The following is a 25,091-nucleotide window of genomic DNA, read 5'->3' as shown; positions in this document are numbered from 1 at the left end:
TTACAAGCACGTACCACTACACCCAGCTAATTTTTGTATTTTTAGTAGAGATGAGGTTGCACCATGTTGGCCAGGCTGGTCTTGAACTCCTGACCTCAGGTGATCCACCTGTCTTGGCTTCCCAAAGAGGTAGGATTACAGGCATAAGCCGCCACACCTGGCCACACTTCATTTTCTTAACTAACAAAGGTAAAGTTTAGGCATGCTCTTATACCCCAAAATACCTCCAAATGTAAGATAATATCATCTGCAAACAAGGAAATTTGACTTCTTCCTTTCCAATTTGGATGCCTTTATATCTTCCTCTTGTCTGAATGCTCTAGGTAGGACTTCATACTGTGTTGAGTAACAGTGGACATCCTTGTTGTGTTCCAGAGCTTGGACAAAAGACTAAGATTTTCCCCATTCAATATGATACTAATTGTGGGTCTGTCACATGTGGCTTTTATTATATTGAGGTATGTTCCTTCTATCCCCAGTTTTTCTAGGTTTTTTTATCAGGAGGGGATATTGAACTTTATCAAATGCTATTTCAGTATCAACTGAAATGATCATTTTTTGTGTGTGTCCTTCATTCTGTTATATGATGAATCACACTGATTAATTTATGAATGTTGAACCATCCTGGCAACCCTGGGATAAATCTCACTTGGTCATGACGAATGGTCTTTTAAATGTTTTGTTGAATTCAGTTTGCTAGTATTTTGTTGAGGATGTTTGCACTGATATTCAACAGATACTGGCCTGTAGTTGTCTTTTCTTTCTTTTTTTCTTTTTTTTTTTTGGTGCGTCTTTGTCTGGTTTTGGTATCAAGGTAACATTGACCCTGTAGAATGAATTTGGAAGTATTCTTTCTACTTCTATTTTGTGAAATAGTTTGAATAGAATTGGTATTAGTTCTTCTTTAAATGTTTGGTAGAATTTAGCAGTGAAGCCATCGGAACCTGGGTTTTTCTTTACCGAGAGAATTTTTATTATGGTTTCAATCTTGTTATTTGTTATTGGTCTGTTCAGATACTGGATTTCTTCATAGTTCAATCTTGAGAGGTCGTATGTGTCTAAGAAGTTTTCCATTTCCTCTAGATTATCTGATTTACTGGCATATAGTTGCTTATAGTAGCCACTAATGATCCTTTGAAATTCTGCAGTATCAGTTCTAACATCTCCTTTTTCATCTCCGATTGTAGTTCTGCTGATTTTTATTAACTCTTCTACTAATTTTGGGTTTGATTTGCTCTTGCTTTTCTAGTTAAGATACATCATTATTTATTATTTGAAGTTATTCTTCTTTTTTGATGTAGGCCCTTATTTATAGCTATAAACTTCCCTTTGAGTACTGCTTTTGCTGTATCCCATAGGTTTTAGTAGGTTGAGTTTCCATTATCGAATGTTTCAAGAAATTTTTCAGTGTCCTTCTTAATTTCTTCATTGACCTACTGGTCATTCAGGAACATATTGTTTGATTTCCATATGTTTGTATTGTTTGAAAATTCCTCTTCTTACTGATTTCTAGTTTTGATTCCACTCTGGTCAGATAAGATGCTTGATGATATTATTTTTTTAATGTTTTCAGACTTGTTTTGTGACCTAACATATGCTCTATCCTTAAGAATAATCCATGTGCTGAGAAAAACAATGTGTATTCTGCAGCTCTTGGATGAAATTTTCTGTAAATATCTATTAGATCCATTTGGTGTTTAGTGCAAATTAAATCCAATGCGTCTTTGTTGATATTCTCTCTGGAAGATCTGTCCAATGTTGAAAGTGGAGTGTTGAAATCTCCAGCTGTTATTGTATTGAGGTCTACCTTTGCTCTAATAACATTTGCTTTATATATCTGGGTGCTCCAGTTTTGGGGACATATATATTTAAAGTTGTTATATCCTCTTGCTGATTTGATTCTTTATCATTACATAATGACCTTCTTTGTATCTTCCTACACTTTTTGTCTTGAAATCTATTTTGTCTGATGTAAGTATAGAAATGCCTGCTCTTTTTTGGTTTCCACCAGCATGGAATGTCTTTTTCCATCCCTTTATTGTCATTCTATGTGCATCTTTATAGGTGAAGTGTGCTTCCAGATCATTGGGTCCTGATTTTTTATCCATGCAGTGACTCTAAGTCTTTTGATTGGATAGTATAGTCCATTTACATTCAATGTTATTATTGATAAGTAAAGACTTACTCCTGCCATTTTGTTATTTGTTTTCTGGTTGTTTTGTGTTCTTCTCTTCCTTCCATCCTTTCTTCCTGTTTTCCTTTTAATGTTTTCTCTGGTGGTATGATTTAATTTTTTGTTTATTTTTTTCTGTATCCATTTAATGTTTTTAGATTAGAGTTACAATGAAGCTTGCAAATACTATCTTATTCATATAATCCATTATTTAAAACTGATGACAACACTGATTGCATACACAATCAAGCAAAAAGAAAACTAATAAAATTTCTATCCTGCTTTTTCACTTTTTGCTGTTTCTAATTATGTCTTATTGTACTGTCCATGTCTTGAAAAGTTGTTGTAGCTATGTTTAATCAGTTCATGTTTTAGTCTTTCTACTCAAGACATGAGTATTTTACACACCACAATTCTAGTCTTATAATATTCTGCTTTCCTGTGTACATGCTATTACTATTGAATTGTGTGCCTTTGAATAATTTCTTCTTGCTTACTACCATCCTTTTCTTTCAGATTGAAGAGGTACCTTTAGCATTTCTTGTAGGACAGGTCTGGTGTTGATGAAATCCCTCAGCTTTTGTTTGTCTGTGGAAGTCTCTATTTCTCCTTCATATTTGAAGGATATTTTCACTGGATATACTATTCGAGGGTAAAAGTTGTTTTCCTTCAGCACTTTATGTCATGCCACTCTTCCCTGGCCTATAAGGTTTCCACTAAAAAGTGTGCTGTCACATATATTAGAGTTCAATTGTATGTTGTTTCTTTTCTCTTGCTGCTTTTAAGATCCTTGGTTTATCTTTGACCTTTGGGATTCTGATTATTAAATGTCTCAAGGTAGGCTTCTTTGGGTTGAATCTGCTTAATGCTCTACAACCTGCTTGTACTGGAACGCTGACATCTTTCTCTAGGTTTGGGAAGTTCTCTGATATTCTTCCTCTGAATAAACTTTCTATCCCTACCTCTTTATCTACTTCCTCTGTAAGGCCAATATCTCTCAGATTTGCCCTTTTGAGATTATTTTCAGGATCTTGTAGTTATGCTTCATTCTTTTCTATTGTTTTCTTTTGTCTTCTCTGACTATATTTTCAAAGAGCCTGTTTTCAAGCTCACTAATTCTTCTTGATCAACTCTGCCACTAAGAGACCCTGATGCAATTTTCAGTATATCAACTGCATTTTTCAACTCTAAAATTTCTGCTTTATTCTTAACTATTTCAATCTCGGTTAAATTTATCAGCTAGAATTCTAAATTCCTTCTCTGTGTTATCTTAATTTCTTTGAGTTTTCTCAAGACAGTTATTTTGAATTCCCTGTCTGTAGGGTCATGTATCTCTCTGTTTCTCTAGTATTGGTCCCCAATGCCTTAGTTTATTTGGTGACGTCTTATTTCCCCAGATAGTCTTGATGCTTATAGATGTTCATCAGTTTCTGGGCATTGTTAGGTATTTATTGTAGTCTTCACAGTCTGGGCTTGTTTGTGCCTATCTTACTTAAGAAGGCCTTCCAGGTTATTCAAAGGGACTTGGACCTCAAGCCCAGTAATATTGTGATTCCTGCAAACTAGTAGAGGTACCACCTTGGTGGGCTTGGATAAATCTGGGAGAATTCTCTAGATCACCAGGCAGAAACTCTTGTTCTCTTCCCACTGTGCTCTCCCTCCCACAAGTGCAGAGATTCTCCATGCCACTCTGCTTCTGCCAGGGGATGGAAGAGCAGTGGCATTGGCAATGCAAGACTGTCTTTCCTACCCTCTTCAGTGCCTCTTTCAGCAATATAAAGTTAAAACCAGGCACTGTGATTGCCCACCTGATTTTTGGTTCCTACAATGTTGCTTTTTTGTGTGTAATTAGTTGCTAAAATTTGGTGTTCCTGCAGGGGCGACAATCAGTGCAGCTTTCTATTTGGCCATCTTGCTCTACCCTTCAAGATTTGTATTTAAAAACTAAGATCTACCATATAAAGGAATGAAGTATTATAATCTACAATATGCATAAACCTTGAAAACATGCTAAGTGAAAGATGCCAGAAACAAAAGGCTCCATATTGTCTAGAAAAGGCAAATCCATAAAGATAAAAAAGTAAATTAGTAGTGTCCAGGGGATAGAGCAAAGGGAGGCTGGAGAGTCTCAGATACGGAATTTTTTTTAAGGGATGATGAAAATGTCCTGCAATTACATATTGGTGATGGTTGCACAACTTACAAGTCCACCAAAAACCAATGATACACTTCAAAAGGGTATTATAAAATTATACCTCAATTTAAAAAAACCAAGATCTCTGCACAAAGTGTGCTCGCTGGTATTGTTTCTAACTCCTCTCAAACGACAGATCTGGGAAAGAGATGTTTGTATATTCATTTAATTTATGATACATGTACATGCATATATACTTACCCAACATCTAGCTATTGATATATAAAACCCACACTGCTATCTCCAATTCCAATCTAATACTATAAGGCTCATTCTATCCTTCCCCTATTCAGATTTGTAATTCCCTCCTATAACAGCAAGAAATCTTAGAATCTCAACATTGGAATCCAGATAGTTCAGCTCTCCTAACCACTACCCTTTAGGCTGACCATTTATTATAACAAAACTACAACTTATTGAAAAAAATTCAGCACACATCTCTTTAATTGATACTCACAGTGATACTGTCCAAGAGTTTGGCCATATGTTTAATAATTTCACCATGTTGTGCAGGTTGCATTTGCAGTAATTTCTTTATAACAACCACACTTTCAGCAACAACTATTTCTGAAAAAGAAATTATTCATACTAAATATGTATAATTCAATTCAAATGCAATATGCTTGGTAAAATGTAAACTTAAATTAGAAAAACACTCTATTTAATACATGCCTTAAAAGACTATGTAAAAAGTATAACCATGAGTACACTTCCAAATTTGAGGGGTGAACATCAGTCTTAACTGGAAGAGTTAACTTTAATTTCTAACCTCTGCTGTTGTCTCCTAGCTTCTGCAATTCCTTTCTTATCTCTGCATCTTTAGGTCAAGAAAGCAAAAGAGGTTGGATTATGCTGCTTATCGTAGTGATCTATGTCTTTGCCTTTTAACCAGAGCCCTCAAATATTGCTCTTTTATTCCTATAAATTATATAGTGGAAATCAAATATCTACAATCTAAACATTTTCCCTATTCTGTAGAAAACAGAAAACTAAGAAAAGGAAAAAAAAATTCCTTAAGTGAAATGTCCAGAAAAGTGAGTAGTAAAGATTAGTGATAGTAGGAAAGATGTTACTATAGAAATAGCATGGACCGCAAAGCCAGAAAGCGTGGGATTGTCAGCTGGATTGTCTCTATTTGTTCACATAGTAAGTCCACTATGACTTTCTCTCCCTAGCACTGTGCCCTAAGAGGCCCACCTGTAGACTGCCTCAACCAGACTCCCTTGGCCCTGGCTTATAGCTGTGTAGTCAATAGAAAGCTTCAGCAGGAGATGGGGGTGTGGGGAGATACTTATTATCCTGGATCCCTACTCTGCCTGCCTCCTCTCCCTGGTATCACATGCAATTCCCTACTGAAGGTACTGCAAGCGACTCACTCCTGCAGGGTTTGGTCACTGCTCCAGCTCCTCACACCCCTTCCCTTCAATCCTAGGTATAAGTAAAGACCTCCCACTGTTGATAGCCTGTTAGCTCCTAGGTGTTACATCATACCTTGTTGGTTTCCCTTAATCCTGCAAATACTTTACGAATAGCTTATTCACTAAATTTGTTTCAATCATCTCTTTTAAGTATCCTACCTGTTTCTTGCCAGTGCCTTAACTAATACAGCAACTGCTACTGGAAGTGGATAGGAAGCAGATCCTCAAATTGGGATTCTAGGATTGAGTTATCATACAAAACTGGCCAAAAAAACTGGTCCAGTTACTTTTTGGTGGTACTGGTAAAGAAATGTAATATAAATCACCTGAGGACCTGACCTTGTGGAATGAATCTTTAATATAAAGTGTTATTAATGCTAGTGATGTGAAAAAAATAAATCGACATTGTCTTTACTTATTATTTTGATATTTTTATTAACAGCTTCATGGCTATTAGGAATTCCCCTGGCATATAGCACAAAAGTTTAATATTATATTAGAAATACCATGAGTTGTGTCCTATTACTCTTTTTTACTGAAATATATTTTTTATGAAGCTCCCTTTAAGAATATAAACAAAATTCATCATTCTAATCATTAGTAAATATATGTATTTCAAACTGTTTACCTGTTTATCCATAGGAATAATAAATTAACTAATATTGACTGGGCACTTTGGGAGGCCATGGTGGGAGGATGGCTTGAACCCAGCAGTTTGAGACCAGCCTGGGCAACATGGCAAACCCCATCTCTACAAAAAATAAAAAATTAGCTAGGAGTTGTGGCATGTGCTTATAGTACCAGCTATTCAGGAGGCTGAGGTAGGAGAATCACCTGGACCCAGGAAGGTAGAGGGTACAGTGAGCCATGATCATAACACTGCACTCCAGCCTGGGTGACAGAGTGAGAAAAGAAAAAACAAAAAAAAACCTAGTATGATTTAACTAAAAGCTAACTAATATTAATGATTTAGTTTACAAAATGACATAAAATTTCATTTTCTTCTCAAAATAACATAAGGCAGGTACCTTATTACTATCGTTTTAAAGATGAAGAAAGAGAGATGCGCTGGAATTATATGACTTTGTCCAGAATTCAAACTCAGAATTAGGATGTACATTCCATCTATATATGTTCTATGTTATTATAAGCACGTATTACTTCTATACAGATTACCTCCGCATGCTATAAGGAAAGCAAAGGTAAATCAAAATGAGATTCTGCCCTCATCAAACTTACACTCTAGTAGAAAAATAAATGGTTATGTAATTACCGTGAAAAACACTATTTGGTAAGTGTGGTTTTAAATAATCCATAGTATATCAAATTTATATTTTTAAAACACACTATTGCAAAACTAGCCTAAGTAAGAGAAAAAAATGTTGCATAACTTGATTATCTACATGCAGAGGCAGGATTGGCTATGGTTGAAATATGTGTTTGGCATCATTTATCTTCAGGAACTCTTATTTAGTTTCCTATTGTTGTTGTCACAGATTACTAAAAACATAGTAGCTTAAAAAGATGCAAATTTATCATTGTACAGTTCTAGAGTTAGAAGTCTAACATAGGTCTGACATAGGTCTTATGGGGCTAATATCAACCTGTCAACAGTGCTGTGTTCCCTCTGGAAGTTCTATGGGAAATCTGTTCCTTCCTCCTTCCAACTTGTCAAGGCTGCCCACATTCCTTGGTTCAACGACCTCTTCCAACCGTCACATCACCCTGACCTTCTGACATCTTCTGACTGACTTGCCTCTCTCTTTACCTTATAAAGACCCACATGATAACATCAGGTCCATCCACATAATCTCCCCATCCATAGAAACTTGACTTAATCATATCTGTGAAGTCATTTTTTCCATGTAAGGTAACATATTCACAGGTTCTCGGCATCTTTGGAGCACAATAATTCTGCCTACCACAGGTGCCTTCTCGTTCCCCTCAGGTAATTCCACTCTACTTCTCCTTTATGCTACCTCTTGGTTTCCAAAGGCCTCAGCACTTTGGTGCCACTCTATCAGAAGCACAAAATGATCCGATGTTTTAGATTTTTCCTAATTTCCTCCTTATCCTCAACAAAACTTAATGGACTTAACTCTAAGAAGTACAGTCTACTATCATACTCATTTTACAAATGAAGAATCGGGTGCACAGGTAGATTGGGGTATTTTACTCAGGATAGCCGCAACATTCAACATAGGTGGGACAGTCCTACATGTAAGCAAATAGCTGGCAAGAAAGTAAGTGGTCACCAAGACTATAATATACTTGTCTTATATTACTATCTCCCTCCAATAGACTATTAGCTCTATAAAGGCAGGAACCTTTTATAAGTTAAATAAATGTCCTATTAATATACTCATTAATAAATATTTATTAAATATCTCAACTGATTTAAGTGAGCCATGATCACAACACTGATTTAAGTCTTCAGTAAATGCTTACTGAATTTTTAAAAACTAAACAAAACAAAGTCTTCTGCCCCAATCCTTTTAATTTAGAGTAGATGGCAATAAGGTTACTCAAGAAAGTAAATTTTGCTAATATGTTACCTAAAATAAATTACCTAAGTCAACGGAAATGTAGATTTCTCTTACTAAAGATCCAAAAAAATCTATCAAGTTAATCTTAGAGAGTAACAATGGACTGTTCTAGGGCAAGCATCAAGTCTGCTTAGAAAAGTTCTTAACGACACACATACAAAACTAGAGGTCCAGGAGAAATATATTAAACATATATAAACACAATTGAGCCCAAATGTTGTCCCTGAGGTTTAAGGATACATTATTTGAAGAGACAATGAGGTATTCATTTCAATATAAAATCAAAGAATCACAGATTCCTAGAGCCTCAAAAGATCTTACAGATTTTAAAGAAACTGAGGCTTTATTCACAGTGTTTATTCTTAAAAGTGATCTTTTAATACAAAGAGAAAGGGGCTCTATTGTCATGATGGCTATGTTAAAGTTAAAAATATTATGATTTTCTTTTATGTTACTAATTTTGACATAAATATTCTCCTTATTTGTTTTCTCTCTCACTTTTACTGAGCCAGACCTTCAAACTACAAAAAATAGTGTAGCATATGTAATATGAGATAATTAATCAGGTGTTATGGGCTAATGATGATTATGCAAATATAATCTAACAATACAATTTAAGTTTGTTAAAATTGAAACTGCAGGGAAAAAAAAAACAAAAAAAAACCATGGTTGAGTTTTATCAAAACAAATGCCTGAACATTAAAATATCAAAATTTAAATTAGATCCTCCTACTTTTTGAGAGTATATATTATATTAGTCTCTCATTTTCTAATTATGAAACAATCTAGTCTTCCCTTAAAAGTGATATAGGGGTAGAATATTTATCTTTTAAAGTCAATAAAAATATTTTTTGAGAAATTAAACCTGAGGCAGAAATAACTGCTTTAAAATCCAAAGCCTGAAATTTTCCATGAGAAGAAAAAAAAGAGTCAAAAAATAAAATTGAGAAAATTTGAAATACATTTTGCATTTGAATGAACTAATCAGTGTTCTAACTTCCGGTGCTTTTTGTTTACAACTAAACTGTAAAAGAACAATTGCCCTGGTAAACCTTGGCTCATAATCTTTAATGGTACAAAGCTACTTTCTCAAGGTGTATATTTTATTTGGTCAAAAGGAAAGTCATTATTAAAGACACAGGAAAATTTCTTTAAAACACATTCTTAAAATCACACTTTAACATGTGACAAAGAAACAGAGACAAAAGGATTACTGTTGAAAGTAGAAAGAAATAAAGTAAATGGTATTTGTCCTCCTATCTCCACTAACTACTTTATAGAGACAAAAAAATTTTTAAACCTATCTTCTTGATAATTTTTTTCAGCATTTCATTGGAGTTTTAATACTACATGTAGAAAAATATTCCGTCATAATATCTTGAGTTTACAGGTGTAAGTTTAAAATTTTACACTCACAACAACAATCAATGTTATCTGGGAAAAATTTTGTTCCAATGTTTTTCATCAGAAATACTTTCAACAATGTTATTTTCTAAAGATAGCTACATGTGGGGAAAGATAATTAGGGATAATAGGATTCTTGTACTAAAACGTTATTTTTCAAATAAAATGTAATCAATTTTGTGGTTTTATCTCATGGGCTGCTATATCATATATGTCCATATCTAGACATGACATAGACATAAGTATATTTTTAATTCCACATATAATTTTAATGATATTACACAGAAAATTATGCTTTTCCTAAAAAAGTCTCATTGTAATTAAATACATAATTATAATAAAAGTCCTCTAAATAAAATTATTTTAAAGGTAAAGTTGGCTTGTTTTCCTTTCTTTCTCTAAGTGGCTTCATTTATTTTAAAGTCTTATCCATAGAAATAACTGAGGCTTTGCCACAAAACAATATGGAATCTAGATTACATATTGTTTTTAAGCCAAACATTTAGATATCGTTTGGCTTAAAAACATGATGCTGCTCCAAATTGGTGGCTTTTAAATCTGGTTAATCTTGAATACAAAATTATTAGGTGAAGTTCTGAGGAAAAAAATGTTGAAGGTACACAGTAAACATATTTTTTGATCTAGTCACTTCTCCATGTTATAGTCATTTGCCTGCTTTTAGCACCCTCTGGAGGTGAACCAATATTATGCATGACTTACATACCATTAAAATGCAGTAAAAAGGATACAATCAAGGTGATTAAATTATAAAGTAAAACAAATTTTCTTTTATCTGTGGGGGTAAAACAAATACAATCTGCTAGTTAACTACCTATTTTACTTAAAAAAAAATCCAGAATATGCATATTTATGTGTGTTTCAAGGATAAAATGCTACTTATTGTGAGCATACTACTGATATACCTGGAAAAGCTAAAATGCAAAGTTAAAAAAGGTTACAACTTGGAAATAATACCAAGAATATCCCAATTATAAATCAACAGAAAATGAAACTGAACTTACCATCCCTGTTGGAGAGCAGACAGACCAAGCCATTGAGACATGTGTCAGTGACTTCCAAGATGTTGGTTGCACATCTGCCTATAGTCTGAATAGTGGCTGCTGCAAATTGTTTATCCTGGCTTTTCACATAGGTCTAAAAGATATTATTTCAATTAGTTTACACATTGGTATTATCAAGTTATCCAAAAACCCTATTATATTAAGCTTTGTCAACATATAAGAATTCCCGAATACATAAACTTCTCATAAGCACAATATGAGGACCAAGTGATGATGTAGATTAATTTCATTTTGTTTTGATTTTTTTTTACTTAAAGAATGTGCCCACGGAAGAAGCACATTTTCAAGCCAGGCTCATGCATGTGTGGCCATAGTGGCTTGAGACTCCAAAACAGATAGTAGGGAGCAGTCACCCAAAGACAGCAATTAGTTTAAGTGCAAGGTTGAAAGAGATGATGAGAACTCTCTCTTTGGAGGTTTCAGTTCATTTACCAGCAGCATCTGTGAATCTATGAAAAAAAAGGGTCACTTTTTCAGAAATACTAAATCTAAAAATTGGAAGAAAAGAAAGGGACTAGTAGGCTATTTACAAACATTTTACTTTGAAAATCTATCACAATGATTGTAAAACAATAAAAGTTAACAGTGCGTATTTCAATAAAGACTTTAAATACTCAGTTTACAATAAAATAAAATACCATACTTTTGAAATAGGATTTTTTTTTAAAAGCATGGTTTTAAAATATACTATAAAGAATGTATATATAGAAACTTAAAAATTAAGAAATAAATCACTGATTTAATAACAGGAAGATAAAAGATCTTTACAAAATTTACAATAGCCCTAGAGGATTTCACCTTGGTTAGAACTTTCCTAATTTTCAAATGAGAAAAGCCTCCATTATTTACAGAAATAAATGTACTTTTAATACACATATTTATATTTTATATCATATATATGAAATTGAAATGTCATTTATAGTTAAAATTTTTAAGAAAATTCCCAACCTCAAATACGAAGTATACAATGGAAAACTAACACTATGGTTATCAAAAATGCAAAAAAAGTATATACATTTAAGTGGTGTCTAAATGACAAACAGAGGAGAAAATCTAAAGATATCTTTAAAAATAATACAAATTTGCTAAAAATGGTGCCAAGAAGGTGATTAAATGTTGAAGAAATAAATTAAATTAATTCAACTCTCCTAGTTCCATGAAGGCAAGACCAATTATATTTAAAACTGTTCCCAAATAGATTAATTTCCTTAACCAAAAAAATATATTTATGAGTCTTTAGAAACATTCCCTATTTTACCCAAAAAGTTACTAAAAGCAAACATCACATAACTATCAGCATAACACAAACATCTAAAGAAGGCACACATTTAGAGAGTGGTAAAAATGAATATATGGAAAAAATACTTAAAAGTTTGGCTGAAAAATGGATCTTATTAAACATCCTGATATTAAATGGAAAGACTAGATGACAAATATTTTGAAACAGGTCTAGTATGTACCCTCTATACAACCCATTCCATAAGATTACCTAAGTCTCCTTTCCTACAATCCCAGGAGACTTGATATAAGAAAAAGTGGACAGTGAGGGAACACCCAAAGAGACCAGACAGGACAACAGGAAAGGAACAAGAATAAACACAAAGACCAATACTTTAAATAAATAAAATTATAAGAATAAAGTGAAAATCAAATTCAAGCAATGATCTATAGCTATAAGATTACTGAATAAGAACTTAAGATACTATATTTTCTGGCATATAAATATGAGTGTATTTCGAGGACATCTTAATTGTTTAAGGAATTTTCTAGAAAAATACACAACATGAAAGTAATCCGGGTTATGAAAATATAAATTATGGACATGTCATATTATTCTATAGTCCTGTAAAAAAAGTTTAAAAATCACATAGCTAAAAAGAAATAGTATATATAATGTCTTATAGCTAAAAAGAAATTTAATATCAGCATATGGGAGAACTATAGCAAAAAATACATCTCTAAAAGCTGGAAGTTGATTTTAAAAAAACACTGTGATTACTGCATAGTATGTGGTATATTTTTGTTAAGAAAACAGATAATGGAACGTAAAACTCATAATATTGATGTAAAGTTTTCTATTGCTGTGCTCTACCACTAAGGCTTCAGAGATGACCTTTCCATCATTAAGGGTATCATGTCCATGAAGTAATTTTTGAGTAATATTTTGGGGAGAAATACAGCTAGAAGATTCTCATTTGTCAGTATATATGGCATAAAAATACAATGAAACAAATCAAAATTTAGAAAGCAATTTAAAAAATAACAGTGGGGCAATTATAAACAAATTTTTTTGAGCTATATATGAGGCTAAGGGGGCAGTGTCAAAAATAGTGATAGGTAAATAAAACAGAAAGAACCAGGTAAGAAATGAAGCCATTTTCATTACTGCAGAGTATAGAAAGGACTCCTGATGCAGGCAGCACAAAAAGATGAAGTTCTTAACAGAAATAAAATTTCAAACAAAGAGTTATAAACCAAAGTCCTTCACGGTCTAAGAAAATATGAAAGAGAAAGTCATTTCTCTTAAATTATAAATATGTAATTAATGTTTATTCTTATAAATTTATAAATTTATTAGTTGTCAATCTTGTCCCAATCACTATTATATGTAAATAATTACATATTTCTAGATAGCAAAAGATACATATTTAAGACTGAACGTATATTTTAGAAGTTATTTTATAATTAGCACTGTACACAAACCTGAAATTCTCGAAGAAGAGTTGATATGTTGGCTTCATTTGCCAAGTTTGTCAAAATTTCAAGCTATTGTAGAAAAAAGAGAAAGTAAACATTTTAAAACAAAGGTAGTAAGATGAATTTAATAGAGTATAGGCATTTAATTAGAAATTTACTTCTACTTTTAACACTCACACTGTCACCAATGTGATAAGGCAGGCCAACTTACACCCTTATGCCCTTCAGGCCAACTTAGTCTACCTTCTTATGTCTACAAACAGATACTAGACAATTAGTAGGCTTTGAAAAAAATTCAGAAAAGGAGAATCCAACATCTTTACTAGTTGTTTTTCCAATAGAAACTTACAATTTATATCTAATTAACCTAAACAATTTACTCTAGTTTGGCTTTTGTCTTTTAGTAAAGTTAGAAAACAATTTGCCCTCCATGTTAATACATCTGTTTTCCAGATACCAATTAATTCTTTTGATTTGTTCTCCTACAGCCTACCATCCCAAATACTCAGACATTGTAATTCTCTCTTCTGGATTTATAGATATAAACAATGTATAATCTCCAATGGGCCTATGAAAAGAAATTATTAACAAAAAATACTTAAGAAAATCACAAAAAGAGACAAGCAAATCAAGATGTGAACATAAATATATTCATATTAATAATTACATTAAATAAAGCCAAATACAGCCAACTTATTTTTGATAAAACAAACAGAAACACAAAATGGGGAAAGGATACCCTATTCAACAAATCGTGCCATGATAATTGACAAGCCACATGTAGAAGAATGAAACTGGATCCTCATCTCTCACCTTACACAAAATTCAACTCAAGATGGATCACAGACTTAAATCTAAGACCTGAAACCATAAAGGTTCTAGAAGACAACATCAGAAAAACCCATGTAGACATTGGCTTAGCCAAAGACTTCATGACCCAAACCCAATAACAAATGCAACAAAAATAAAGATAAATAGATGGGACTTAAACTAGAAAGCTTCTGCCCCACAAAAGAAATAATCAGCAGAGTTAACAGACAACTCACAGAGTGGGAGAAAATCTTCACAGTCTATACAACCAAAAAAGGACTAATATCCAGAATCTACAAATAAATCAAATCAGCAAGAAAAACACAATCCCACCAACAAGTGAGCAAAGGAGATGAACAGACAATTCTCAAAGAAAGATATACAGATGGCCAACAAGAATATGGAAAAATCCTCAACATCACTAATTATTTGGAAAATGCAAATCAAAACCGCAATGCGAAACCACCTCTCTCCAGCAAGAATGGCCATAATCAAAAAATCGAAAAATAATATATGAGGTGAAAAAGGAACACTTTTACACTGTTGGTGGGAATGTAAACTAGTACAACCGCTATGGAAAACAGTGTGGAGTTTCCTAAAAAAAACTAAAAGCAGAACTACCATTTCATCCAGCAATCCCACTAGTAGGTATCTACCCAGAGGAAAAGAAGTCATTATACAAAAAAGATACTTGCACACGCATGTTTATAGCAGCACAATTTGCATTGCAAAAACATGGAACCAGCCCAAATGCCCATCAATGAATGAGTGGATAAAGAACATGTTATATACACACACAAACACACACACACAGACACACACACACACCATGGAATACTGCTCAGCTACAAAAAGGAACAAAATAATGGCATTCACAGAAACTAGATGGAATTGGAGACTACTATTCTTTCTAAGTAACTGTAGTGAAGTGAAGTAACTCAGGAATGGCAAACCAAACATCGTATGTTCTCACTCATACGATGAGTGGGAGCTAAGCTATGAGGATTAAAAGGTATAACAATGATACACTGGACTTTGGGGACTCAGGGGAAAGGGTGGGGGTGGTAAGGAATAAAAGACTACATACTGGGTACAGTGTACACTGCTCGGGTGATGGGTGCACCAAAATCTCAGAAACCACCACTAAAGAATTTATTCACGTAACCAACATCACCTGTTCCCCAAAAACCTATTGAAATAAAAAAATTTTTAAATACCCCAAATGCTCCAATTAGAAGGCACAGATTGTAGGAGTTCTTCACATATTCTGGGTACAAATCATTTATTCAGACACATGTATTAGGAATATTTTTCCCAGATTATCATTTAATTTTTATTTTGATCACTATATTTTAACTTTTTGGACAACTTTTTTTCTTTTTTTTTTTTTTTTTTTTGAGACAAGGTCTTACTCTGTCACCCAGGCTGGAATGCAGTGGTGCCATCATGGCTCACTGCAGCCTCAACCTCCAGGGCTCAAGCAATCCTCCCACCTCAGCCTCCCAAGTAGCTGGAACTACAGGTGCATACCACCACGCTCAGGTTTTTTGTAGGGATAGAATCTCATGTTGCCCAGGCTGGTCTTGAACTCCTGGGCTCAAGTGATCCTCCTGCCTCAGCCTCCCAAAGTCCTAGGATTATAGGCATGAACCACTGCAACCAGCTGGACAACTTTTTAAAAACAATCTCAAATATATGAAAAAGTTACATGTATAGTACAAAGAACTGTTGTTGTTGTTCTTCTGAACCATTTGAGACTACAACTGCCAATCTGATGCTACATTATCCCAAAAACTTTTGTATGTATTTCCTATAAACAAGCACATGCCCCAACAGACTACAATATAAGAAAATCAGGTAATTAGACTGATGCATTACTTTCACACAATTGTCACTATGCATTTAAGTTTCAATAACTGTCTCAATGATGTATAATAAAAGGATCCAGTTCAATATCACATACTGTATTGTCTCCTTCAGTCCAAAACAGTTTCTCAGTCTTTAACTTTCATGACCTTGACACTTTTTGTTAATTATATACCAGTTTTGTTTTTTTTTTTTTTTTTTTTTTTTTTTTTTTTTTTTTGGTAAAATATCCTTGAATTAGGGTATAATTTAGACTTTATTATTAAACTCAGTTTTCATATGAATAATGCACCATTCTAATATTGAACAGTCTTGAATAGTCCATAATCCATCCTTTCCTCATTGGTTTGTAATATCTCCTCTAGTATACAATACATTTTTGCATGTATGGGCATGTTTCTAGCCTTTCTACTCTTTCCACTTACTTTTCTATCTAAGTATCACACTATTTTAATCACTATAAACTTATATTCCTAACTGCGTTCTACACCATAGTTATTACTTCCTGAAAACAATGCTCTTTCATGATCCCTTGTCTTAGCACAAATTGTGTTTTTCATCTACTCTAACCCTTCAACCTCCCAACCAACCTGACAACCAAGAAAAAATTTCACAATATTATTCTTTTAAGATCCACCCAAACATCACCTTTTTTAAACCTCTCAGAGAATTAGCTCCACCTTTCTGTTCTTCACAATACTCAAGTATCTATATCACTTAAAACATACAATACTAAAATAAGTTAGTTAGAGGTAGGGTCTTTATCATCCAGGCTGGAGTGCAGTGCTATGATCAATGGCTCACTACAGCCTCAACTTTCTGGGCTCAGGCAATCTGCCCACCTCAGACTCCCAGGTAGCTAAGATTATAGGCATGAGCCATTACGCCTGGCTAATTTTGATTTTTTTTTTTTTTTGTCGAGACAAGAGTCTCACTTGTTGCCCAGACTGGTCTTGAACTCCTGGCATCAAGCAATCCCAATCCTACTGCCTTAGCCTTCCAAAGTGCTAGGATTACAGGCATGAGCCACTGTGCTTGGGCCAAAAGTTATTTATTTAAATGCCTGTCTCCTTCAGTAATCTGTGAGTTATTCAAGTTGTAGGTAGCATGGCTTAAACTTACATTATCAAAATGTACCTCAGTAAATAGTATATAATAATATAGATTGAAAAGTATAAAGAAAAACCCTTAATTGTATCGATGTTTTTTTGGAAAGCAGGACTGTATTCTGCAGATGCTAAAAGCTATTATAATATCCCTTCAAAATAAATGTGTTAAAAGCATCTAAAAAATGAAAGCATACATACCTTCAGTGTCTTGATCATAGTTGGATCAGTTGACCTAACATAGAAGCTCTTCAGATAAGGTTCAAACATCCCCTAGATAATAAAAATTAACACATAAATACATTATGATACTAATAGGTTCATGTGTCTCTTAAAAGTATGTGTTCAGAACGTACATACCTTTCTTTGAATTGACATTGTTGCTATATTTTGTAGGACAATATACTGCACCTCCCTAGAAATCAGAAGAGAATTTTCACTGGGTATATTTTCCAATGAAACATATTTGAGTAAACACTACAATAATGAAAAAGAATTAGCAATAATTTCTTAATGAATGAAACTCTTAAATGTAATGCTGAAAAGTTTTTAGTAAATTTTAGATGTGTGTCTTCTTTTTAATGCACTTTTACTATAAAGTACCAATAAATTAGATGTGATTCATCATAAAGAACAGTTAAAAAAATTGTATAATAAAGTACTACTAAAATATGAAGTTAGCATTGTAGCTGCTTTGAATACATGCAAGGAAGGTATTCTTAGGGTTAATGGGGTAAATACGACCACAGTGTTATTATAAACTCATTAAATAACTCATTCTGCCCAGGGCAAAGACCAGACTTAAAAAGCAGTCATGTTATTTTTATATCCAAATACCTAATAAAAGAACTGAATCTGGCATAAGGTTTCAAGTGAAAGATCCACTCCAGATATTTCTGATACCCTCTGAACTAGCCATAGGAAAAAAAAAAAAATACTGAACTAGCAAAAGAGAAAAATAATAGCTGGGGATATAAAGATAGGGAGAATAGGAACACAAAGGAAATGGCATCTCATTTGTTACTAAGCCAATCAAGAGCTACAATTGTGGACTAAGTTCCAGTTGAGGGCAATATTCCCCCCACCAACCCAATTAGTGGAAGCAAGCACTCAATGAAAAAAATTGTTTCAAATTTAAAACAACTAATTACTGAAAAACAGCCAAGGTATGACAAATAGCTGAAACGAAGGTATTCTTAAACACAGAGAACAAAACAAAACAAAACAAAAGTCTGAATTAAACCTGAAATCATGATTTTCATGTTATATGGAAACTCAACAAATTGTTTTAAATTGTTGACCTAAACCACTGAATTATAAGGAGGTAAAATTAAAGAAAGAAAGAAGTAAAATTAAAATTAATTTCTGTCCATCTGAAACTAAGAGTGTGCAATCTTTAAAATGAGTAGCTATTAAAAATACAGCTCTCTTTTTAAAGTGGAGGAAAGCAGAGTAATTAAATATTCCAGCTTTACAGGAAGCACAATTCTGGCATATACTACATAACTTAGCATGCATATTGCTCTATATAAAACCATGTATTAATACATTGAGTAAGTCAATCGGATAGTACTTTGGAATAGTTTTTCAGTGATTCCAGATTTCCTAAAACTCCCAGACATCATTATTGCCATACCTAAAAATAGCAAACACTAACACTAGGCTACTAGTGACAGCCTAGTACTATGTCACAAAATATTTTCAATCTCTTTGAGCTTGAGGTTAAAAAATTTTCAGTATTTAAGTTTGAGATCAATGTATAAAGACTTTTATCATAACCCCCTTAAGCATGAAAACTTACTGACTGATTGATAAAATATAGTCAGTTATGTATTAAATGCCTGAAAGATTATATTTGTTCAAACATTACTTTTGAAAGAATACAAAAGAAAAAAATATATAAAATCATGACCTACCTATTGCTACGAAGTAAACGCACTAGTGATTTCGAAATTATGCCAGCTTCAGATTTTGGTGATATGTGCCAATACAGCTGAGCAACTGCCATAACCACCTACAAAATAAGGCATAAAAATAACAGGAATTATGAACATTACAGCACTCTACAGCTTCAAAATCCATTCCTATATATTATTTCCTCTAACTCCTACAAATTCCTGATAGATAAAATGAAATGTTAACTCTTTGTACTGAGTTGAAGAAGTGTCCCCCACCCCTAGTGCCGAATTCTATCCTCAAAATCTAATCTTATTTGGAAATAGGGTCTTTGCAGCAATTATTAATGGAAGAACTGAAATGAGATCATGCTGGTTAAGAGCCCTAAATTGAATGAAAGTGTCCTTACAAGAGATAGAAAAGGACAAAAAGAGACACAGTGAAGGCCACGTGAAGATGGAGATGATTAGTGTGATACATCCATAAACCAAGAAATGCCATGGATTGCTGGAAAACACCAGAAGCTAGGAAAGAGATGGTTTCTCCCTCAGAGTGTACAGAAGGAACCAATACTGATTATACCTTGATTTCAGACTTCTAGTTTCCAGAAATGTGACACAATAAATTTCTGTTGTTTTAATCCACTCGGTTTATGGCAGTATGTATGGCAGTGCTATGAAACGAATACATCCTCAGAAAAGAAGAGGCACTGAATGAACTGCTCAAGGTGTAAAGCTTAAGACACTCAAAATTCCATGCTTCTCGGCTGCTGCTCTGAGACCGGGGCTTTTTAAGAATTGTAAGCATGCCTTTCTAAATGAAGCCAGGATAACAGTAACAAGTAGGCAGAAATAAAGAAAACTCAGCACATTTAAGTTACAATTAAAGAAACTCCATCAAAACAAATACATCTATAGCAGTAGCATTTAAAATAATCTTGTTTTTAAAAACACAGAACCTTGAAAAGAGCTTTTGGTTCCAAGCCATTATAAGGGTGATTCAAAGACTACGCATGGTGGCTCACACTTGTAATCCCACCACTTTGGGAAGTCGAGGCACGTGTATCACTTGTGGTCAAACGTGAGACCAGCCTGGCCAATATGCTGAAACCCTAATTCTACTAAAAATAAAAAATTAGCTAAGCATGGTGGTGCATGCCTGCAACCTCAGCTACCTGGTAGGCTGAGGCACAAGAATCATGTGAACCCAGGAGGTAGAGGTTACAATGAGCTGTGAGATCTGCCACTGCACTTCAGCCTGGGCAACAGAGTGAGACTGTCTCAAGGAAACAAAACAAAACAAACAAAAGGTGATCTGAATTTCTTTGTTTCAAAACATAAGAATACTGTTTCCCCTACATGCCTCTATACTCAGATTCAGAGTGACAACTGCAGAAACATAGTTACAGATGTTACCAATACTGTCTTTGACTCAAAGGACACACTAATAATACTTTAACTCTGCTTGGTCCATAAAGTTTGAACAAATATGTGGCAAAAGTTCTATTAATACATATGCCTAAATAGTATACAGCACAGGAGAGTGTTTGAAGTTAAAAAAAAAAAAAAAAGTTTCTTCTAAAACTAAAAAACTGTTTTAAAAAATATGGTATACAGGGTGCTAAATTTATTGTTTTGTATTTCTGGTACTTTCTTACAAGTTGATTTTTAGCTGTAAGACATTTGTTGAGAATCTTAGGAATGTAAGAATATATCATTTCTTCACTTGTAAACTACAAATACAATTTAGTTACAAAATAAACTCTCCTGAATTTTGAATCTTATAAAATAAAAGAATCTCAATTAATGATTGACCTAATCCAAGGTCAGTCATTTTTAAAAAGTATTAATGTATATACCTGGCTAATCAGTATTAGTAAATGATAGCAAAGAAAGCTGAATTTTAATTTTAATCTGTCTTACAGATAGTAAATCCTTTTTCCTTACAAATAAAAGTCCAATCCTACTGTAAGAAAGTAAACTGTACTTTCTATACATGTCAATGCCTTTAAAATTCTAGCTTCCACTTGGTATATCACCTGTTCTAATATGTTAGGGTACTCCAAAATCTGAAAGGCCTAAATGAGCCTCTTTTTCCTCAGTATTTAGAAATCCAACAGTTTAAAGTTTCTTTGATACCCAGAATGTGAAATGTATAGATGTACCTGAATGTGATAGAGAGAATGGCTGGAAAACACTCTTCAGGATATTATCCAGGAGAACTTCCCCAACCTAGCAAGGCAGGACACCATTCAAGCCCAGGAAATACAGAGAATACCACAAAGATATTCCTCAAGAAGAGCAACGCGAAGGCACATAATCGTCAGATTGACCAGGGTTAAAATGAAGGAGAAAATGCTAAGGGCAGCCAGAGAGAAAGGTCGGGTCACCCACAAAGGGAAGCCCATCAGACTCACAGCAGATCTCTCAGCAGAAATCCTACATGCCAGAAGAGAGTGGGGGCCAATATTCAACATCCTTAAAGAAAAGAACTTTCAACCTAGAATTTCATATCCAACCAAACTAAGCTTCATAAGCAAAGGAGAAAGAAAATCCTTTAACGAACAAGCAATTGCTGAGACATTTTGTCACCACCAGGCCTGCTTACAAGAGCTCCTGAAAGAAGCAATAAACAAGGAAAGGAATAACCAGTGCCAACCACTCCAAAAACATACCAAATGGTAAAGACCATCGACATAATGAAAAAAATGCATAAATGAACAGGCAAAACATCCAGCTAGCATCAAAATGGCAGTATCAAATTCAGACATAACAATATTGATCTTAAATGTAAATGGGCTAAATGCCCCAGTCAAAAGACACAGACTGGCAAATTGGATAAAAAGTCAAGACCCATCGGTGTGCTGTATTCAGGAAACCCATCCCACGTGCAAGGACACACATAGGCTCAAAATAAAGGGATGGGGGAAGATTTATCAAGCAAATGGTGAGAAAAAAAAGCAGGAGTTGCAATCCTAATCTCTGATAAAATGGACTTTAAACCAACAAAGATCAAAAGAGACAAAGAAGGGCATTACATAATGGTAAAAGGATCAATGTAACAACAAGAGCTAATGATCCTAAATATATACGCACCCAATACAGGAGTACCCAGGTATATAAAGCAAGTTCTTAATGACCTAAAAAGAGACTTAGGCTCCCAAACAATAATTGTGGGAGAATTTAACACTCCACTGTCAGTATTAGACAGATCAACGAGACAGAAAATTAACAAGGATATCCAGGACTTGAACTCAGATCTGGACCAAGTGGACCTAAACAGACATCTACAGAACTCTACATGCCAAATCCAAAGAATATACAATCTTCTCAGCACTGCACTGCACCTACTTTAAAATTGACCACATACTTGTAAGTAAATCACTCTCAGCAAATGCAAAAGAATGGAAATTATAACAAACAGTCTCTCAGACCACATGGCAATCAAATGAGAATTCAGAATTAAGAAACTAACTCAGAATCGCACAGCTTCATGGAAACTGAACTACTGGCTCCTGAATGTCGACTGGATAAACAATGAAATGAAGGCAGAAATAAAGATGTTCTTTGAAACCAACAAGAACAAAGACACAATGTACCAGAATCTCTGGGACACATTTAAAGCAGTGTCCAGAGGGAAATTTATAGCAATAAATGCCCACATGAGAAGCAGGGAAAGATCTAAAATCGACACTCTATCACCAAAATTGAAAGAGCTACAAGAGCAAGATCAAAAAAGCTCAAAAGCTAGCAGAAGACAAGAAATAACTAAGATCAGAGCAGAACTAAAGGAGATAGAGATATAAAATGCCCTCCAAAAAAATCAATAAATCCAGGAGCTGGTTTTTTGAAAAGATCAACAAAACAGACAGACCGCTAGCCAGATTAATAAAAAAGAAAAGGGAAAAGAATCAAATAGATGCAATAAAAAAACAATTAAGGGGCTATCATGACTGATTCCACAGAAATACAAACTACAACCAGAGATTACTACAAACAACTCTATGCACATAAACCAGTAAACCTGGGAAAAATGGATGAATTCCTAGACACCTGCATCCTCCCAAGCCAAACCAGGAAGAAGTTGAAACCTTGAATAGACCAATAACAAGGGCTGAAGTCGAGGCAGCAATTAATAGCCTACCAAGCAAAAATAGCCCAGGTCCAGATGGGTTCACAGCCAAATTCTACCAGATGTATAAAGAAGAGCTGGTACCATTCCTTCTGAAACTATTCCAAACAACACAAAAAGAGGGAATCCTTTCCAAATCATTTTATGAGACCAACATCATCCTGATACCAAAACCTAGCAGAGACTCAACAAAAAAAGAAAACTTGAGGCCAATATCCACGATGAACATCGATGCAAAATTCTTCAATAAAATACTGGCAAACTGATTGCAACAGCACATCAAAAAGCTTATCCCTCACGATCAAGTAGGCGTCATTCCAGGGATGCAAGGCCGGTTCAACATACGCAAGTCTATAAATGTAATCCACCACATAAACAGAACCAAAGACAAAAACCACATGATTATCTCAACAGATGCAGAGAAGGCCTTCGACAAAATTCAACAGCGCTTTATGCTAAAAACTCTTAATAAACTAGGTATCGAAGGAACATATCTCAAAACAATAAAAAGCTATTTACAACAAACCTGCAGCCAATATCATACTTAATGGGCAAAATCTGGAAGCGTTCCCTTTGAAATCTGACAATAGACAAGGATGCCCTCTCTCACCACTCCTATTCAATATAGTATTGGAAGTTCTAGCCAGAGCAATTAGGCAAGAAAAAAAAGGGGGGGTATTCAACTAGGAAAAGAGGAAGTCAAATTGTCTCTTTTACATACCACATGATTGTATACTTAGAAGACTCTATCATCTCAATGAAAATCTCCTTAAACTGATAAGCAACTTCAGCAAAGTCTCAGAATACAAAATCAATGTGCAGAAATCACAAGCATTTCTATACACCAATAACAGATTAACAGAGAGACAAATCATGAGCAAACTCCCATTCACAACTGCTACAAAGAGAATAAAATATCTAGGAATACAACTAACAAAGGATGTAAAGGACCTCTTTAAGGAGAACTACAAACCACTGCTCAAGGAAATAAGAGAGGACACAAACAGATGGAAAAACATTCCATGCTCACAGTTAGGAATAATCAATATTGTGAAAATGGCCATATTGCCCAAAGTAATTCATAGATTCAACGCTATCCCCATCAAGCTACCAATGACCTTCTTCATAGAACTGGAAAAAACCACCTTAAACTTCAAATGGAACCAAAAGAGAGCCTGCATAGCCAAGACAATCCTAACAAAAAGAACAAAGCTGAAGGCATCATGCTACCTGATTTCAAACTATACTACAAGGTTATAGTAATCAAAACAGTATGGTACCGGTACCAAAACAGAGATATAGACCAATGGAACAGAACAGAGGCCCTGGAGGCAATGCCACACATCTACAACCATCTGATATTTGACAAACCTCACAAAAACAAGCAATGGGAAAAGGATTCCCTGTTTAATGAAAGGTGTAGGGAAAACTGGCTAGCAGTGTGCAGAAAGCAGAAACTGGACCCCTTCCTGACACCTTACACTAAAAGTAACTCCAGATGGATTAAAGACTTAAACATAAGACCTAACACCATAAAAACCCTAGAAGAAAACCTAGGCAAAACCATTCAGGACATAGGCATAGGCAAGGACTTCATGACTAAAACACCAAAAGCATTGGCAACAAAAGCCAAAATAGACAAATGGAATCTAATTAAATTCCAGAGCCTCTGTACACCAAAAGAAACTATCATCAGAGTGAAATGGCAACCAACAGTATGAGAAAAATTTTTACAATCTACCCATCTGACAAAGGGCTAATATCCAGA

At 34.3% G+C, this 25,091-nt stretch overlaps 1 protein-coding gene and 1 long non-coding RNA gene across 8 annotated transcripts in view; one reads left to right on the top strand and one right to left on the bottom strand.

Moving 5' to 3' along the window:
* AP3B1 (adaptor related protein complex 3 subunit beta 1) overlaps positions 1–25,091 on the bottom strand; it is a 269,274-nt gene that overhangs the window by 133,043 nt on the left and 111,140 nt on the right. For all 7 annotated transcript variants that reach the window (XR_004268935.1, XM_032277581.1, XM_032277584.1 and 4 more), the window contains exons 9-14: positions 19,213–19,310; positions 17,657–17,711; positions 17,498–17,569; positions 13,521–13,583; positions 10,758–10,890; positions 4,825–4,934 (exon numbers count right to left, since the gene is read on the bottom strand). Coding sequence is in view for 6 of the 7 variants with exons in the window: in XM_032277581.1 (XP_032133472.1) it covers positions 4,825–4,934; positions 10,758–10,890; positions 13,521–13,583; positions 17,498–17,569; positions 17,657–17,711; positions 19,213–19,310 (531 nt within the window). In the remaining variant the exon portion in view is untranslated. The remainder of the gene's footprint in view (positions 1–4,824; positions 4,935–10,757; positions 10,891–13,520; positions 13,584–17,497; positions 17,570–17,656; positions 17,712–19,212; positions 19,311–25,091) is intronic.
* Positions 75–18,745, top strand: LOC116551452. The gene is made up of 3 exons (XR_004268942.1): positions 75–366; positions 2,514–2,526; positions 18,735–18,745. It is a non-coding gene; the product is annotated as an uncharacterized LOC116551452 (long non-coding RNA).

Source organism: Sapajus apella, unplaced genomic scaffold, assembly GCF_009761245.1.
Source record: "Sapajus apella isolate SASKATOON/1434 unplaced genomic scaffold, GSC_monkey_1.0 scaffold1, whole genome shotgun sequence".
Lineage (NCBI taxonomy): Eukaryota > Metazoa > Chordata > Mammalia > Primates > Cebidae > Sapajus > Sapajus apella.
The sequence above is the reverse complement of the archived record's forward strand: the minus strand, read 5'-3'. Positions and strand labels throughout refer to the sequence as shown.